The sequence below is a fragment of the Canis lupus genome, chromosome 11 (assembly GCF_003254725.2).
Source record: "Canis lupus dingo isolate Sandy chromosome 11, ASM325472v2, whole genome shotgun sequence".
In the NCBI taxonomy this organism is placed as follows: Eukaryota; Metazoa; Chordata; class Mammalia; order Carnivora; family Canidae; genus Canis; species Canis lupus.
The window spans coordinates 22,035,864-22,055,542 of NC_064253.1; the positions used below are offsets into that span (position 1 = coordinate 22,035,864).

Genomic DNA, 19,679 nt, shown 5'->3' on the forward strand with positions numbered 1-19,679 from the left:
CCCGCCGCCCCGCCCCCGGGACCCGAACGCCGCTCTCTCATAGGCCGGGGCTCTCCCCGCCGCCCCGCCCCCGGGACCCGAACGCCGCTCTCTCTCATAGGCCGGGGCTCTCCCCGCCGCCCCGCCCCCGGGATCCGAACGCCGCTTCCTCATAGGCCGAGGCTCCCCCGCCGCCCCGCCCCGCGCTTCGGCCCCGCCCCCGCGCCCGGTTTGACGAGTCGTCATGGCGCGGTGGGCAGGTGGTGCTTCCTGCTGGCGGCTGAGGCTTGGTGCGTTTCCTCCTCCCGCGCGGGGCTCTGGAGGTAATCGGAGGGAGATCTGGAGGCCTTGCCGGGCCCAAGAGGCAGAGGAAAGGGAGGCCGGGGTGGGCCTACCTTTTGCAGGAGGGGCCGCAGGCCGAGGCCCGTACTGCTGGTTTTTACTCTCCTCAGGTGACCCGAGGCGCTTCCTGAGGTCACCCCCAATTCCTTGTCCCTAAATCAAAGCTTGACGGTCTTTCTGGTTCCCCGCCTATTTTGGTTCAGGAACTTATTTGCGACCGTGATGCAAACTGTGAACCGTTTTCGCAGTAGAATATACCCACACAACTGAACACGACGTTCTGTATCACATTTCAAGAGATCGAGGACTTCTGACAAGTCGGGGAATCTCATGTTGAGACCTAAGCCTGCTACCAACACTTTTGCCTATTCGGACATAATCCAGGCGTTAAATTTTGTACATAAATGTACATTGTTATATATATGACTACCATTTGTTGAGTGCCATTGCTCCCTCGAATAAAATTTAGGCCTTTTTCATTCCTCCCAAATTGAGAGATGATCAGTGTTTGACCGTCCTTTTTTTTTTCCTGCGGTAAGACTGAAAATGATATCAGATGGTAGCTACAATTATGGGTATAGAGTTGTTGAATCAGTGGGTTGTACGTCTGAAACAAATGTAACATTGTGTGTCAGCTACACTCAGTCAATCTGAAGACTAGGACCCACTCCCAAAGCTAATAGTGGTTCCTCATGCAGTTAATTTTTTTTTTAAGATTTTATTTTATTCATTCATAAGAAACAGAGGCAGAGAGAAAGGCAGAGGGAGAAGCAGGCTTCCCATCGGGCGGTGGGATCACAACCTGAGCCAAAGGCAGGCGCTCAACCACTGAGCCACTTGGGTGCCCCCATGCAGTTATTTTTTTAGAGTTCTCTATTTTTTTTAAAAGATTATTTATTTTAGAGCACACGCCTGCAGGGTGCAAGAGAGAAACGGGGGGGGGGGGAGGCAGAGAGAGAGAAAGAGAGAGAGAGAGAAGCAAGCTACCTGCTGAGCGTGGAGCCTGATCCCAAGACCCTGAGATGATGACCTGAGCCAAAACCAGGAATTGGAGGCTTAACCCACTGCTCCACCCAGGTGCCCCCATGCTACAGTTATTCATAAGTAAGGCACTAATGGAGTTGAACTGGTTTTGTTACCACATTGTGATGTCCAAACCCCTTCCTCTGCTAAACTGCCTTAACAAAATGTTTCTCGGCTACAGTTAAAGGGTGTGTGTTTTCCAGGAAAATATACTAATTTACTTAATCTAGAGAATCTGTACAGCAAAACACTTGGCTAGAGGCAGTGCCTTGAGTCCAGTAATTTGTTTTTATGGAGGTGTCACAGATGTGTCTCAGGTGGCAGAACTTGATGCGGGCCTTAAAGGTGAAAAGTTTGGATAAGGCACGTGTGGGGCATTGCAGGCGAGAGAAATGAAGGCAAGAGGGCTCTTGTATTGGGCCAGGTGCAGGGCATAAAGACGATTAGGAGGTACAAGCTTCCAGTTTAAAAATAACAAAGTCACAGAGATGAAAAGGACAGTATAAGGAATATAGTCAATATCATAATAACGTATGGTGACAGATGGTGACGATATTTACTGTGGCGAGCATTAAGTAATGTATAGAATTGTCAAGTCAGTATGCTGTACACCTGAAACTAATATAACATTGTATGCTGCTTTAAATTTTTTAAAAATTTTATTAATATTTATATTTTTCAAGATTTTATTTGAGAGAGAGAGAGAGAGAGAGAGAGAACACATGAGCAGAAGGGAGGGGCACAGGGAGAGGAAGAAGCCACCCACGGGGCAGAGAGCTCAAGGTGAGACTGGATCCCAGGACTCTAGAATCATGACCTGAGCCAAAGGCAGATGCTTAACCGACTGAGACACCCAGGGATCCTATTTATTTATTTTAGAGAAAAAGGGAACATGTGCGTGTTTCCAAGCTAGGGGAGGAGCAGAGGGAAAGAATCCTGAAACACCCACCCTGATGAGCACAGAGCCCAAAGCAGGGCTTGATCCCAGGAACCTGAGATCATAATCTGAGCCGAAATCGTCAGTTTCTTCACCCACTGAGCCACATAGGCGCCCCAACTTTTTTTTTTTTAAGTCCCTAGAATAGACAAAAGTCAACTTGATTTTCTCCAGACTGTATTCAGTCTGGTATGGCTTCTCAGTCAAGAGATACATCTAGACAGACTTCAACCCAAACCCAAGTGCTAGGAGAACCATAAAAGTGGTGCTGTAACTTGGTAATGTTTGTAATCTCTCTAGTTTCTGAAATTTTGCTAATCCCAGATCAAAAGGGAATACAATTCCATTACTGAATTTCACCTTTAGTTGCTTTTTGCTCAAGAAAGCAGTGAACATGGAATCCCTGGGTGGGTCAGCGGTTTGGCGCCTGGCTTCAGCCCCTTCAACTTAAAAAAAGAAAGCAGTGAACAAAAATCTCCATTTTGACTCCTGTTACCTGTAACTCGCCTCCAATTATTTCTTCTTGAAAGCTCATGAGTTTATTTTTGCAACATAAAAGAGCTTGTTTGTAGTGGCATGTTGCCATCACTGAAGTTAGTGACTTTAATAAACATCTTAAATAACTCCTCAAATCAAAAACCCATATTCCAAAGCAAGGCTTACTCTATATCCTAAGTAATAGGCAGAAAATTATTGACCCTGATGTCAAATTTATTTTGTAATTTTCATTTACTTTTTTTTTTTTAAGATTTTATTTATTCATGAGAATACACAGAGAGGAGAGAGAGGCAGAGACACAGGCAGAGGGAGAAGCAGGCTCCATACAGGGAGACTGAGGTGGGACTCAATCCCAGGGCTCCAGGATCACACCCTGGGCTGAAGGAGGCGCTAAACCGCTGAGCCATCCAGGCTGCCCCAATTACTTAAAGATTTTTATTTATTTGACAGAGAGAGAGAGTGCGCGCGCACGCAAGCGCCGGGGAGGTGGGGGGTGTCAGGGAGGGTGGGGGGAAGGGGCAGACGGTGAAGCTGTCTCCAAGCTGAGTGTGGAGCTGACACAGGGCTCTATTCCAGTACCCTGGGATCATGAACTGAGCCAAAGCCAGACGTCTGATTGACTGAGCCACCCAGGTGCCCATAATTTTTATTTTTTTAAGTTTAAGTAAAGTCTATCCAACATGGAACTCAAACTCACGTCTGAGATCAAGAGTTGCATGCTCCGCGGACTGAGCCAGCCAGGTACCCCCTTAATGTCTAATTTTAAGTAAATCGAGATAAGAGGCTTTTCAGAGGCTCTGGCCTTTGTTGGTGGGCAGCAGGGCTGCCCATGTTTTAGGACTTTTAAAAAGTTTTTAAGCAGTGTCCTACCTTTCTAAAAACAGTGGCCACCACCCAAAAGCCTTCATTTACATTCACATTGTTTCTTGGGGTTAGGGTCCCTATTCCCAACAAGGTGTTTCATGTTCTGCAGGGGTCTGTGACTCTTGAAGGACTTGGACCTTTGGTACAAATATCAGATAGTCTAGCTGAAGATGACATAGCAAAATTCAAGAAAATGAGCTAAATAAACGATATCATTTATTTCACATTATCCCTTCATTGCTCACTATTTCTATCTTCTTGTTAGTTTCAACTCAACAAATCATTTGAGTCCAGAGGTAAATCTATTTGATGGACTGTAATAGAATCATGATTGCTTGTGTTAAAAGAGCTAGCCCAAAGCTTGTTGTCATTTTGCACATTGTTAGTGAGAAAGGTTAAAGATAGGAAGGATTGAATCTCAAAAGTAGCTCAGTATTCCTTACCAAAATGATTTTTTTCTTCACTGATGAACCAATGATGATTTAGTGTTATTAGTATTTAGTATTCTTATATCACTGTTTCTGCTAAATGAAAAATCCACGTATTCTCGCATCAGAAAAACCTGAGAAGCTTGTTAATGATTCAGGTTCCTGCCCTCCACCCTAGATCTACCAAATCATGATCTTTGATAGGATTACTTTTTTCTTTTGTAAGAAAAACCTTTCCAGGAGGGGCTCCTAGCTGGCTCAGTCAGAACATGTGATACTCTTAATCTCAGGTGTCATGAGTTCAAGCTTCACACTGGGTATAGAGTTTTTGTAAAAAATAAAATCTTAGGAGATTCTGATGCATACTAAAGCTAGAGAACTATGATGTAGATAAAAACAACGATTTGTAGATAAAAGCGTGATTTTTCACATTTCAGCCGAGTCAACATTGTACCAGTCATACTTCAGTTTGTCCTTAAGTTGTTTTCAGGTAAAATGAGGATTTGGTACTTAAGCAGATTGTTCAGAACCTCTGTACAAATGGAAAGTTCTATTACCTTCATAATTTCCAAGTCTAAGAAATTTCCAGTGAGCAAAATGAAAATTATAGTTGGATGATAAAAATGGAACTTGACACTAGAGTTTTTCAAAGACTGTGTTAGCATTTATTTTTCTACTCCTGACACTCGAATTCATAGGGGGTGAATGATAATAGAACACAATCAAAATAACATAAAAACACAATTCAAGAACCTTTAACCATCTATCATAGCTGTTCTTTGTAAAATACATAAAGGTAAACAGAAACATATTTATATAAATTATACTTAACAATCTGTATACACTGTAAAACCATTGTTAAAATTCACACTAAGATGCTAGTGCAAGCAGCAGTGTACAAAAGTGCAAACAAGGTTAATGACGAAAAACTTACACTGACTTACCACTTCCGCATACTCTGCGTTCAAATACTGAAGGCCTCACCACAGAAAACACTTTGATCACTTTTAAAGAAACGTGACTACATTCACCCTGAGTGCTCTCACCTCAGTATGGCAACTGATGATGAGTTCAGGTTATGAGCAGCACCAGGGAATAGAGAAACCCATGTGAAGTTGGCCATTCTGATGTGCCCACACTTGATAAAACAATTCCAAAGACCTCTTGAATGTCAAAAGCTGTAGAACTATCTTTTACCCCAAAATATTTGAAACTGAAATTAAATCGAATTCTTCCTCCCTCATTTAAAATGCATGCTGAAGAAGAATTTATCCACTCCAATGCAGCTTTTCCAAAAATAACTGCGTGAAACCACTCAAAAAGGCTTTGCAAAAAAATGGCCCTAAAATCTATTTGGAGCAAGGATGCTCCTGAAACAAAGTTTACTTTGGATAAATTTGCTCACTCTAATTACTTTTGAATCTCTTTAAAAGTGTGGTCAAATCCCTGAACAATCGGTCAGTGGTATTAAATGCATGTTATTTAATGTTCTAAATTTTGAGGACAAAAATGAGTTGGTTCAGAGCTACATCTTCAATAGACTCTGTAGATTCCCTTCATTCTTTTTATCCAGGGGTGGTGTGGGAGTGTGAGAGGGGATGGTTCCAGGGTTCAGAAGTGGAAACGGTTTTAACAAAATCCCATTTTCCACGGAGGCACAGTCCTATATTCCAAGATTTGTTTGTTGGTTAAAAAGCACTAATTTGCATTTCAAAAGAACAATGATGGAAGCTACCCCCTTGTAGCCTTAGGAATTTAGACCTTAATTGAAGATACACTGTTTTCTGAACTCTTATATTTATAGCAAAAAAAAATTAAAAGGTTTATAGAGAACCTTTAATTTATCATTAATTTTGCATTAAGGAATTTTTATTTGTTAATCTGTATGTTTTCATGCTTTCTTCGAGATTTTTTGAAGCTTCAACTTTTACATAGGTTTAAAATGATCTAAGCAATATACTCTAAAATGAACACAAGATACTTTGAGAGCATTCCCTTCATATTAGCTCTTCTCATTGTACTCTGGTCAAAATTTATTTGGCAATATTCCCTTGTGAATTTTATTCACATAACTATCAAGACTGAAATGCCACACTGAATCACAACCAGTAGTTTCATAACATGTAAACCTTGCAAGTAGTTTATGTGCTGGAAAGCACTAGGAAGTGTGAGCTGGTTCAAAACTAAGGAAAAGAAACACTACTGTAAACCACAATAAGTGTGTCTATATACACAGGCACACAAAACTAAACTTTACATCTGCGCAGGCAATATCTGAATTCATACATCTTTGGCACTCAAAGATACTGGGTCAACCAAGCCAATGGTGAAGAATATTTTTTCATGTATTTTAGAAAATGTCTGGCCCCAATTAAAAAAAAATGCTATGCTGTCCATCCTAAAAATTCACTGAGATAAAGACAAACCAGAATCAATTTAAAACATTACCCAAAAGTATATAATAGCAGTCCCTGAAAGAGGTATGGGGTTAAAGGTTTCATTAAAATGAAAAATGTGGTCTGAGATCTTGTCTTTTAGAGTTTTACACTAAAGATTCTAAAACCTCTTTTGAGCAGTGCCTGATTTATATGGAATCCAATCTTGCCTTGTGTACATTTTCACACCTTATGGTAGAAGGTAGAAAATTAACCTATGTCTGCAATGCTACCAATTACCCCAGAATATTGCACAGGTGCACCCACTTGCACGGGCACAGAGAGAGTACATTTTTTCCCTATGTTTCTATTGTTTCTTGCCATCTTCTTAATAGGCCTCTCTAGGAAGGGGAACAGTGACTCAGTATATGTGCCTGGAGGAGCTGGAAGAGTGAGATAGTAAGCCCAATATCTAGAGCCCATCTCCCTGGAGCTGGAACTGGGGGTGGGGAAAGCCGGCTGCTGCTAAGTGCTGCTTCATTTCTGAATGCTCAGGCCATAAGAATCTTAAATCATTGGGAAAATATCCACAGTTTAGCTGTGGTACACAACTGACTTTGTTTCTTTGATCTCACTGTCAGAATCAGAATGAGAATTCTGGAGTGATGTATTTTGTATCACAAAGAATTTTTCCTTTATACCAATTTATGACACAAATAATTAACTTCTCAATATCATAGTATAAGGAAATACTTGAAGAAAAGGCATGTCTTTATAGGAGCTCAAGACAGATACCAACAACGAGAGGCAGTTACTTTTAATAAAGCCTGGTTCTGTTTAGTCAGGATATTAGAAGTACTTGATTTTTTTATTTAAGTAATCTCTACACCCCAATGTGGGGCTTGAACTCACAACCCCAAGATCAAGAGTCACATGTTTCACCAAATGAGCCAGTCAGGTGCCCCTAGAAGTGAGTATTTGAACCCCATGTGGCAGAATAAACCAAAAAGGTTGATAGGTCATTTCCTCCTTTTTCCATGATGCTACCAATGATTCTAAGCAGGGAAGATGCTCTTATTTTCATTTGAAAGGAAGCTTAAAGTGCAACAGAAGAGCCATATTACTAAAACCAAAGGTCACGTTGAAATGACCTTGCTAGTTTAGCTAACTGGTAAGTCCTTCCAGTTATATCCCTCAATCCTTGTGTATCTCAGATGTTCCATTATTGATGACGGAAAGAACTAGAATAACTGATTTGGAAAACAGCTAAAGAAAACACTAATTCTGATACTGAAAGTATTCTTGATGGAACTGGAGCAATCTATTTGCAATGGAATTGGTTAAATATATTATAAAATCCTGGTTTATAACCAAGAGAGAACTAACTCTCAAGTTTGAGTCTTTAAAAAAATACACGCTTGGCACTTAGCTTTCAGCTTATTTTAGTAATCATGGGAATCTCAGAATTTCATGGGAAAAAAAGAACTCAATTTCTTAGAAGGTTAAAGTGCTTTAAAAGCTAACTAAAATGTTAGTCTACCAGCGAGGCTTGCAGACACTATCACATGGCAAGTATTATTTCTAAAACCAAAGCCTTGGTGCTATATAAAGAGCTGAGAGCAGTTAAGAAAATTGAACACAGCATTCATTTATTTCTACTGAGAAATAAAATATGCTAGATAATGCAAAAGAGCTATAGGACAGGACCAGAATCCCCACACAGCTCAGTGACAACTGAAGCGGAACAGGCATCCTTTCTCCTCACACATGCAGGCCTCCACAATGAAACTATGCACAAGGTGCTACTTGTTGCTTGCCCTGGGAATACCATTATGTAAAAGGAACTGAGGAGTACCTCTAAATGTGGGGAGACTGCTGCCTGTCACTACTTTTGGGGAAAAGGCACAAATGACCAAACCAGGCACCAAAAAGTTTGGAACACTTCAGAATCTGACAACTGGAATAGAGCTACAGGGCCTATCAAACCCCAGATTAACTTTGTGTTGTACCAGAAGATGTGCTTTTCTTCAGAAGACCGATCTCACAGAAATGAGGATGTGGACCCCAACAGCACTAACAATAGTAGCATTACTGTTACAAATACACATGATTCAGAGATAAATGTGGTATAAGCAACTTTTCTTCTGGTAAATGCAAAAGCCTCTAGAGACTTAAACATTATCCTAAAAAATTCTGAAGTGGTCTCCTTTCCCCACAACCCCCTCATATGTATGTTATTAAATACTCAAAATTTCAGAGGACACTAGCTAGATAAGACACATTAAAATGAGACATCTGCCCAAGAAGGATGCCAAACATCAGGGTGTGTTTTATTGCATGACGTTTGCATAAGAAAAAATATTATTGAAAACTGTAAGGCATCATGCAATCATCAATAAGCTAATTATTAACTGTACACTTAAGATAGGTGGACATATAATCTAAAATTTAAAAACTAGTTCCAAAATAGTACATAAAAATTTAACATGATGAGCTTTTAAACATGGTTTATATTTGTAGCTTCACATTGTTAAAAAGTGCTTCAAATGTACTGCTGGAAAGTTGTTCTTTATAAATGGCACTGGGGGAAATGTCAGATATTAAACTGTATAAACTATTTTTATGGAATTAGAAAGCTAACGTGATATTCAAACTTACTTGAATCAGTTTTCAATTTCCACTCAAATTAAGTTGATATAATATTAATAATCTAAAAAACATGTTTTCTAACCAACAAAAGTCTATTGAATTCAAGTTATGCATGTTGAATGATCAAATCTCTGAGTAGGCCTGAATGGTGAGACCTGGAACCGATGCAAGAGGTTGTTAATCAATGTACTGTGCCATCCAACGGAAACCTTCTCCATAACCTTGCCTTTTGAGCACGCTGCACATGAAAACTTCTAAGGGTCGGGCATTCAGTTCTTTCAGAGATACATTGCCCTAGAAAGGAAGAGAGACATTATATTATGATGGATGACCCCTTTTTTAAATAAAAGCTCCACTTTACAGCCGAATGCAGCTTCTACATCTCAGAACAAAGGGTAACTGTGCTAAGCCTTGGGTGTTGGGCAGATAAGTCTCTTAGACACACAGGAAACCTCCTTCTCTCAGTAGAAAGAGGGGAATTTGTGAGGCACACAAGAATGAAAATAACCTTTGACTTAGGAAAAATTTAAGTCACCCAAGCTGGCTTCACTAATATTCATTCATTCATTCATTTATTTATTTATTCATTCATGAGAGACAGGTGGGGGGTGGAGAGAGGCAGAGACATAGGCAGAGGGAGAAGAAGCAGGCTCCATGCAGGAAGCCCGATGTGGGATTCGATCCCGGGACTCCAGGATCACGCCCTGAGCTGAAAGCAGACGCTTAACCACAGAGCCACCCAGGCGTCCCGGCTTCACTAATATTAAAGACAAAACTTTCTGAGTAGGTTTATGATTAACAAGGCATTTTCTAAAAATGGGGAGTTGACTTACTGAAAAGAAGCCACAGAAAAATAGCTTAAAGTCTACCCTAACATCAGAGTCTCCTATCAAAGAATGCAGTATATTTCTCTACTCTCAAAATATATATATAAGCCAAGGAAATTTTGTTTGAAAACTGAAAATTTTCAATATTAAGGTCCCTCCCCCCAAACAAATACTAGTAAAAATGAATGCAAAAATAATGCATTTTGAAGCTTATCATAAAGTATTATGTTCAGGGATGCCTGGGTGGCTCAGTTAAGCCTCTGCCTTCGTCTCAGGTTATGATCCCAGTGGCCCAGGACTGAGACCCATGTAGGGCTCCCTGCTCTGCTTCTCCCTCTCCCGCTGCCCCTCCCCCTGCTCATGAGCTTGCTCTCACTCTCTCAGATAAGTGATATCTTTTATCTTTTATCTCTCTCAGATAAGCAATATCTTTTTTTAAAAAGTATTCAGAAAATCTACAAACATTCCTATGTTCAAATTTACATTTTATTTATATCTCTGATGAATTCAGGGCCTATACACTACTGGAATGCTTAAACATTTAAGTATATTATTTGGTGGTTAATTCTGAAAACTTTGAAAGCTTTCATTTGATTTCCCACAAGCATGAGCTTTGACATTGTTATCCCCAAGAAAAGATTTCATTCAGTGGCAGAAAGAAAACAACATGAAAATATTTTAAAAGACCCAAAGACTATACAAATGAGTATTTTTTTTTTTTTTTACAAATGAGTATTTAAGAAAAAATACTAATAATGGGCATATGTAGTTGGAAAATAGTAATTTAAAAAGATACTTGGCTGTACACTGGAAACTAATGTTACATGTCAGTTATACCTCAATTAAAAACAAAGGAAGACCACCAGTTGGACTAACCACCATGATTACTGTTAGCACTAGTATTGGAATAATCTATTTCAGAAGATAAAAATAAGTAAGACATTAAAAGACTCATGCTATCGAATGAAATAGTCACAGTAGTAAAAAAAAAAAATTTATTTACCTTTCCTGTCGTCTGACCATATAAACCAAACATCTCTCGTAACCTCTCTTCACTGATGGCTTCAGGTCTGTCAATCTTATTCCCAAGAATCAGTATAGGCACATTAGCAATGGTTTCATCTGTCATTAGTGACTGAAACAAAACACAAGATGTTGATATGAAACTGTCTAAAGAGCTCAATAATACAATATACCAAATGAGTAGCAAGGACTCATTCTCTATCATTATGTCAGTTTTGCCAAATATCTCTGGCAAACTTTTCCTACATTTAAAGTAAGCTCAGGAGCATCTCGCTGGCTCAGTCAGTAGAGTATGCAACTCCTCATCTGGCAGCTGGGAGTTTGAGCTGCAAGCTGGGTACAGAGATGAGTTAAAAAAAAAAAAAAAAAAGTTCAAGTTAACTGTAAGACTGTAAGCTCAATCTTTCTGTTTCCCTACAGCTCCTGTAAATGCTCAACTCTGCTTACTCTGTGAATCACTAAGGGACTCTAAAATACCTTGAAGGTGAGCAAACCTGGTTTCAATTCTAGTTCTACTGCTTATGAATTGTCACATCTTGGACAGATAAGCCTCAATAAAGTTCAGAGAATTTGGTATAGTACCACCTACCTTAGAGTTGATTTGAGAATTAAAAGAGTTGGTATACACGTGCCTGGCACAAAGTAGGTAGTTAGGAATTCCCTGACCTTGTTCCATGACCACAGAACCTACCTGGACTTTCCCACATGAACAATTATTTGTTTGCCTGCTCTGGGCAGAGGCATGGTCAGATCAAATCATTGCTTGTTCTGTGGTCTCAGATCTAGCCCTGGCCTTCCTGGTTGATCCAGAGCCTCTTTACAAAGAATCTGATCTGGAGAGGGGATGAGAAGTGGCTACATGTGCCCTTACTCACTCTTGGAAGTGGTGACAAAGAGAGTATGTTATATCATTTCAGGTTCTGGCCAACTCCTGAAGAATATAGCATCGAGGATGGCCAGGGACTCAAGACCAAGCCATTGCAGGTATGCGGCAGACGTGAAATACAAAGGCACACCGTACAGAGTGAGCTTAGGTCTTCAGGAAGAAAGTCTGTATTAGTATGTCCTTAATAGCTACAACTACTCCAAGCTACTGTCTCTGTATTCTAAGTGGAGTAATCACTGAGCTCCATAAATTGCTAGGAGTTATATCAGAAACTGCACAAAAGCTGCACTCTGATACCTAGATCTCCAACCTATTTCCTCAAGCTTACCAGAGTGATTCAGCTATGTTTAGTTTTAGTTAACTTACATCGAGTTCTTCTTTTGATTCTAACAGCCTTTCATGGTCTGCACAATCCACCAGAAATACAATGCCATTGATAGCAGGAAGGTAGTTTTTCCACACTCTTCGAGCTAACAAAAACAATCAGGAGTTAGATTTTATTTGCTGGTCAAACCTAGCAGATAAGGTTTGATGGAAGAGTCCAACAAGATATCAAGTATAATTATCCCTTAGTGGCTACCACTTCACTATATACTCAAGTTAATCTTTAACCCAGGGTTGCCAAATCTTTCCAGAAGACCAAGGAAGGCTTTCCTTGATGGGAACAAGTCAAATATTTTACTCTGCCCCAATTCTCCCAAGTTCAAAGTGGAATTATTATTTGCTACCAATGGACGATGATACACATTAAGTTCACTGAATGACTATTACTATTTTAAAATTTTATTTATTTATATGCAGTATTTGTTTTTTGACATTTCAAGTTTATCAGTTTTTTTTTGCCACTGATATATTCAGAGTCAGTGAAAGAGAAAATTAGTGGGTACAGATTTGTTAAGTTAAAATAATAAAAGCAAACTGTTATAACAGAAATTAACTAAGGTCAATGAAACCATTAGAGTAATTTTTTTCCAAGACATTATTTTTAGAAAAGTTTGAGGGGTGCCTTAGGAGTAGGCAACTTTTTTCTGACTTCAGTTTTATATCTTAAATATAACACAGAAATGAAGTCTCAGACAAACTGTATTAGGTTCCAGTTCTCTCTAACCATTAAACTCTGGAAAGTACTTCATATATATTTCAAAGAATGATTGTCTCAAGTGTGCATTCACTAACCACAACTACTCAAAATCTTTTCAACTCTTTGTCATAGGGCCCTGAAGGTGGGTTACTTGTGTGCAGATGGGGATAGCATGAGCAAAAGCACAGAGTGGGGAGCACACCAAGGTTTGGTTTGGTTGGAGTACAGAGAATAGGAAAGGGAAGAGTGGAAATTAAATAAAATGGGATCAGATTACAAGAATCCCAAACGCCACATCAATGAGTTTGGCTTCCATGTTGTAGGTCAGCCACTGAAGGTTTTTAATACAGAACAGTAACATCATAATATGATTATGACAATCAGTGAGATGTGGATTGGAGCAGAAAATAGAGGCTAAATTTTGCTTACATGCTTTACACCAAAAGCAATTCAGAGTTAAATTGCTCAGGAGTATTATGAAAATCACTTTGGTTTAAAGCTTATCTGGTGGTAATAATTCTTTTTTAGTCTATTCTGGCTTTCCTTTAATAGAATGAGATTTCACGCACAGGAAAATAATAACCACATTTTTATTAAGCTAATTAAAATAAAGCAACTATAAGAGTAATAGTATCTTACCTTGAACATGTCCACCCAAATCAAAAGTTGTAAAGGTCATGCCAGCAATGGTTAACTCTTCTGAAGCTAAATAATAATATAAAATATTTTTACAACAAGAAAATCATCTGATTTTCCATTCATGGTTATGTACTGCTATTTAATGTTTGACTGACTTTAACCGCAAATAAGTTCAAATCAAACATTTAGGAATTGATAAAAGAATGTTGTAATTAGATATTCTCTAATTTATATTGACAACATAACACAAATAATGGTAATATTCTCGAATTCACTATCCATCACAAATCTGACATTCATTTTTCCTTCTCTATTTCCCCTGCTGAAAATACTAACTATTCAGATAACCATTTGGTGTGAATTCAAGTAACTGCTGTAATCTAATAATTTTTCTGATAATGCATCTTAGCTGATACCAGGAAAGTAATTTTCTCCCATGCCTGTCATATTAGCAAGGGACAGTCTTTAGTGACACAGTTGCAATACAGATTTTTTGCCATGATATCTTCAAATTTTTTTCTGCTCCCTCCCTTCTTCTTCTAGGACTTCAAGTATAGGTTGGCTGGACTGCTTAGTATTGTCCCACAAGTCACTGAGTATCTGTTCTTTTTTTTTTTTTTTCCATTTTTCTCTCAGTGCTTCATTTTACATAGTTTCTATTATATTGACTTAAGTTCACTGGTCTTTCCTTCTGTAGTACTAGCACTATTTTGCTGTTAATCCTATGTAATGAAAATCTCATTTCAGTCATTATACTTTTCATTTCTAGAAGTTCGACTTGGTTCTGTCTTCTATATTCCATTTCTTTCCTCATTCTGTTCATGTTTTCCTTCAGTCCTTGAGCACATTCATCATAGCTCTTTTGGCATCCTCATCTGCTAATTCCATCATTTTAGTCCCTTCTGAGTCTGTTTCTACTGATTTTTCTCCTGGCTGTGGATCACACTATCTTGCTTCTTTGCATGCCTAGTAATTTTTTACTAGATGCTGGATTTTGTTGTAGTCTTTTGATGTAAAGTGAACTTTGTTCTGGCAGGCAGTTCAACTGCTTTCAGATCAGTTTTTGAGTTTCATTAGGTTATAATAGCCTTTACAGGTACTTCAGCCCCATTACTAAGGTATGATCCTTCTGGAGTCTCTATTGAACGCCTTATGTATCCAACCAGATCTCTCCCTTCTGGCTGGTGGGAACATGAATGATTCCTGGGCCCAGTTTGCTCTGAGAATTATTTGGTTAACAACTCTGCTACAATTACTCTTTCTCCAGAAAGTATTCCTTGACTGGCCATGGGGAGTTTTACCCTCTGCATAGATTGGTATTTAGCCATGAACATTTTTACAGTTCTTTGTGTATAGAGCTTCTTCCTCTTTAGTACTATGCCAAGCAAATTCGCATCACTTCAGTCTCCCTTTATTCTGGTCTCTGTCTCCTCAACTCAGCAAGACCACTGTGTTATGTTTGGGTTTCTTCTCCCTGCACCATGGTCTGAAGATGACCTCCTCTGTGATAAAACTTGAATAAAGAAAGGTTTGTTTTCCTTCTCTCAGGAATTGTAGTCCTGTGCTATTGTCCAGTTCCGAAAATAGTATATATGTTTGTCCAGTTCTCTAGCTGCTTACAGTAGGAGGGTAATTCCAGATGCTCTTACTGCCCCACAGCCAAAAGCAGAAGTCCCCCACAATTATAATGAAAGGTTCAGTGTAATTTTAACTATTCATAACAATTGTTGAGGCCCCAGAGTAGTTTCTTGTTAAAAAATTCTTCATGTAGGGGTGCTTGGGTGGCTCAGTCAGTTAAGCATCTGGCTTTGGCTCAGGTCATGATCCTGGGGTCCTGGGATCAAGCCCCATATTTCGCTCCCTCTCTCCTTGCCTCCCCCTCGTGTTCTCTCACTTGAATAAATAAATAAAATATTTTTAAAAGTATACTTTAAAATATATTTTAAAAAATATTTTATTTATTTATTCATGAGAGACACAGAGAGAAAGGCAGAGACATAGGCAGAGGGAGAAGCTGGCTCCCCACAGGGAGCCCAAAGCAGGACCCGATCCCAGGACCCTAGGATCACGACCCGAGCCAAAGGCAGATGCTCAACCACTGGGCCACCCAGGTGCCCCAAATAAGTAAAATCTTGTTGTTGTTTTTTTTTTAGATTTATTTATTTATTCATTCAGAGAGAGTGAAGAGAGAGGCAGAGACACAGGCAGAGGGAGAAGTAGGCTCCCTGCAGGAAGCCCGATGTGGGACTCGATCCTGGGTCCCCAGGATCACACCCCGGGCCACAGGTGGCGCCAAACCGCTGCGCCACCGGGGCTGCCCCAAATAAGTAAAATCTTAAAAACAATTTGTGTTCAAATGTGTTCCTTTCCATAAGGAAAATATAATGCTTGGTTAAAATCCCTAGTTTACTCCCTGCTTTATAAGAAGTCCAGTTTCATTAAGATACAGAAAACTTAATATTCCAGGGAGTTTGCCTCTTCCCAGTCACTGTCCATTCCTAGAAGTAATCTGAATTCTGTCACCACAGGCTTGTTGTGCCTGTTCTAGAATTTCATATAAATAATACCATAGGTAACTTTTTGTGACCAGCTTCTTCCAAGCAGCATAATAATATATACTGTATTTAACAGTCATTCTTCTTTCTTGTTGAACAGAGTTTCATTATTTATCCTTTTTTTTTTTTTTTAATGAGTATCTGAGCTGTTTCTAGTTTGGGGCTATTACAAACAAAGCTGGTATAACATTCTTGTACAAGGATTTCGGTGAACATATGTTTTTCATTTCTCCTTGATAAATACTTAGCAATGGAACTGCCAGATCATAGGGAAGATATATAGTAACTTTTCACATATGCTTTTGATTAATGAAAAATGTAAGATAAAATGTGAGGTGCAGGAAAGTTGAGATGACAACTGTTTTGTGCCACTGCTTTTACTCTTAGTACTTCAAACAATGTGTGACATAAAGTAGGTGCTCAATAAATATCTGATGAATAAATAAAGGAGAGCAACATCAAAAATTTAAAAGTGGGGGTGCCTGGCTGGCTCAGTCCATAGAGCATGCAACTCTTGATCTCAGGGTTGTATACTGGAATCCCGTATTGGGTGTACATTACTTAAAAATAAGATCTTAAGAAAAAAAATTTTTTTAATTTTTTAAGGATTTCATTTATTTATTTATAAAAAATATTTATTTTTTAAGATTTTATTTATTTATTCATGACAGACACAGAGTGCGAGGCAGAGACACAGGCAGAGGGAGAAGCAGGCTCCACACAGGGAGCCTGACATGGGACTCAATCCCGGGTCTCCAGGATCACACCCTGGGCTGAAGGCGGCACTAAACCACTGAGCCACCCGGGCTATCCTCATTTATTTATTTGAGAGAAAGAGTGAGCGGCAGAGAAAGAGGGAGAAGCAGACTCTCCACTGAGCAGGGAGCCAATGTGGGGCTTGATTCCAGGACTCTGGGATCATGACCTGAGCCAAACGCAGCCACTTAACAGGCTAAGCCACCCAGGCACCCCTAAAAAATGTTTTTAAATTGATTACACCTAATATAATACCACTTGTTTCTTCCAATTGTTTAGGCACACAATTTATATACTCAACTTCACCATGATCATTTTTAATAGTATTGTTCTTGTATCAGAATCTTATTTGCCAAGCCCTATTCTTCTCCTAATATAAAAAAAATTTTTTTTATCAATTTTATGAAATCTTCCCTTTCCAACTTCACTAAGAGCTCTATCAATAAAATGATACATGGTTTTTGTTGTTCTCCTTCCCTGTTCTCTGAATATTTAGTGAATTAAATAACTATCATATTATCTACTTTTTGATCCAGTGCTCAATTTTACACTCATTATTAAGGCCACAGTCATTTTTTCACAGTTAATTTGTGGATTAGGGATCCCTGGGTGGCGCAGCGGTTTGGCGCCTGCCTTTGGCCCAGGGCGCGATCCTGGAGACTCGGGATCAAATCCCACGTCGGGCTCCCGGTGCATGGAGCCTGCTTCTCCCTCTGCCTCTCTCTCTCTCTCTCTCTCTGTGTGTGACTATCATAAATAAATAAATAAAAAATATTAAAAAAAAAATTTGTGGATTAACTTGTTTTTAAACTCTATGCCTAAAAATATATAATTAAAAAACAAAACAGAACTTTAAGTCTACTTGATTCATAGTCTTTGCAAGTGAAAGTAAGGTTACAGGTATTTATCACAGGTATTTATAAGTTAGGCTTCTGTTCTAATAATTTTGTCACTTTAACATTTACTTTTTTGAACAGTATTATGACATAACTTTATATACTGGATGGTATGTATTAAGTGAGTTACAGAGTCAATATTAAGTATTAATGTCTTTCAGGTAGTCTTTCTTTTTCTTTTTTTTTCTTTTTTTTTTTTTTTAAGATTTTTATTTATTCATGAGAGACACACACAGAGAGAGAAATACAGGCAGAGGGAGAAGCAGGCTCCATGCAGGGAGTCCCCCTCGATCCCGGGACTCCAGGATCATGCCCTGGGCCAAAGGCAGGTGCTAAACTGCTGAGCCACCCAGGGATCCCCTCAGGTAGTCTTTCTTAAAGAAACCACAGTAAATTATCTTTCAAATTGTTCTAAAGCTTTCTATAAATGTATCAGTATGTGCCCTGTTTTTTTTTTGGAATTATTCTACAGTCTTTATATCAGATACTGTTGAGGTTTCTCTGAGTAGAAAATAACTGGTTAATAAATTGAGAGTTACCAGCAAAGTGTAAGACTATATAACCTGTCCACTGAATAAAGATTAAAAGTACACTTTTAAAACCTGAAAGAAACTGAAGTTATCTGAACAAGGTAATGGTAACTATTTATAGCCTAAGCAGTATTTGGTTGGATAGACCTCAATCATGTTATAATCCCTGAGACAGTAACTTTAATTCCTCTAGCTGGAGAAGGGTGTACTAATTGATAAGATAGGAGTATTATTTCAAGATCTATATATACTCCCAGGGAGTAGAGTGTATCAGCTATGATTTATTATAGTATTTGAAGACTAGGTCAAATCATAATTTATTCACCAAAAAACCCCACCAAAAAACAAAAAGTTTTTGGTTAGTGCCTATGAAGTGGTATCACTTGATAATGTAATATGTTGTATGTGGGAATATACTTACTGGGATGTAACGTGGGGACATGTTGTCCAAGTCTGTCATCTTTTAGCATGTGTAGCAATGTTGTTTTTCCTGCATTATCCAATCCAAGAAATACCAATTTACCAGTTTTCTTATATAATCCTGTAGAGTAAGAGCTATGATTAGTCAAAATTCTGACAGAGATTATCCAAACAAAAGACTTTGAATAAAAGAATAACTTAACATTTACAGTTAGATATTTAGATACCTTTCCTAATTATTCTAGATTTTTTAATAAAGAAACACCTTTTGAACTTTAAGATTTTATAAATTGCTTGAAAAAGTCTGGATTTCTATTCTAGTTTTAGTTTTGAAGAGTTATTCTATATCATGATTTGCTAATTCACATCGTTTTATTTTTTTATCTTTTTTTTTTTTTTTACATCATTTTAAAACTAAATTTCATCCCAGTCACTAAATGTGTTACCTAAACTTGTCTGCAAAACCACAATGCTGATTCCCTTTACAATTTAGGGATAAATATCAATGTCCTCTACTAGAGAAACACTGATAAAATACTTGACCTCATGTATTTATGAAGCTAGACCAAAAGGAAAATTAAGGAGATTTTCCATAGGCAAAAAATAAATTAAGCAGTTTTGACAATAAAAATCATAGTGAGTTTTTTCAATAAAATGCTTAGGTCATTGTCAAATTTCCCTGAGAATACAGTTAAACTATTCACGGGATTGCATAAAACTAAAGCAGCAACAAAGAAACCAAGCACATAATTTTGGATGTATCAAGCAAGTACTGGTACAGGAAGTGACAGAAAAAAAGAACACTGACCAATATAGTAGTTTGGAATTTCCTGTGAAATTCCAAGTTGAGCTTTATTTTATTTTTTTAAAGATTTTATTTATTCATGAGAGACACAGAAAGAGAGAGGCAGAGACACAGGCAGAGGGAGAAGCAGGCTCCTCAAGAGGAGCCTGATGCAGGACTCGATCCC

General features: G+C 38.5%; 1 protein-coding gene and 1 long non-coding RNA gene across 2 annotated transcripts in view; one reads left to right on the plus strand and one right to left on the minus strand.

Moving 5' to 3' along the window:
- Window positions 1-176: 176 nt before the first annotated feature.
- LOC112650411 (uncharacterized) lies at window positions 177-12,202 on the plus strand. Its single transcript, XR_003130140.2, has 3 exons — window positions 177-302; window positions 11,366-11,429; window positions 11,863-12,202. It is a non-coding gene; the product is annotated as an uncharacterized LOC112650411 (long non-coding RNA).
- SAR1B (secretion associated Ras related GTPase 1B) overlaps window positions 4,714-19,679 on the minus strand; it is a 29,750-nt gene continuing 14,784 nt past the window's right edge. Inside the window, exons 3-7 of the mRNA XM_025433126.2 lie at window positions 18,710-18,829; window positions 13,552-13,617; window positions 12,198-12,301; window positions 10,926-11,057; window positions 4,714-9,389 (exon numbers count right to left, since the gene is read on the minus strand). Coding sequence (XP_025288911.1) covers window positions 9,273-9,389; window positions 10,926-11,057; window positions 12,198-12,301; window positions 13,552-13,617; window positions 18,710-18,829 — 539 coding nt within the window. The 3' untranslated portion in view covers window positions 4,714-9,272. The remainder of the gene's footprint in view (window positions 9,390-10,925; window positions 11,058-12,197; window positions 12,302-13,551; window positions 13,618-18,709; window positions 18,830-19,679) is intronic.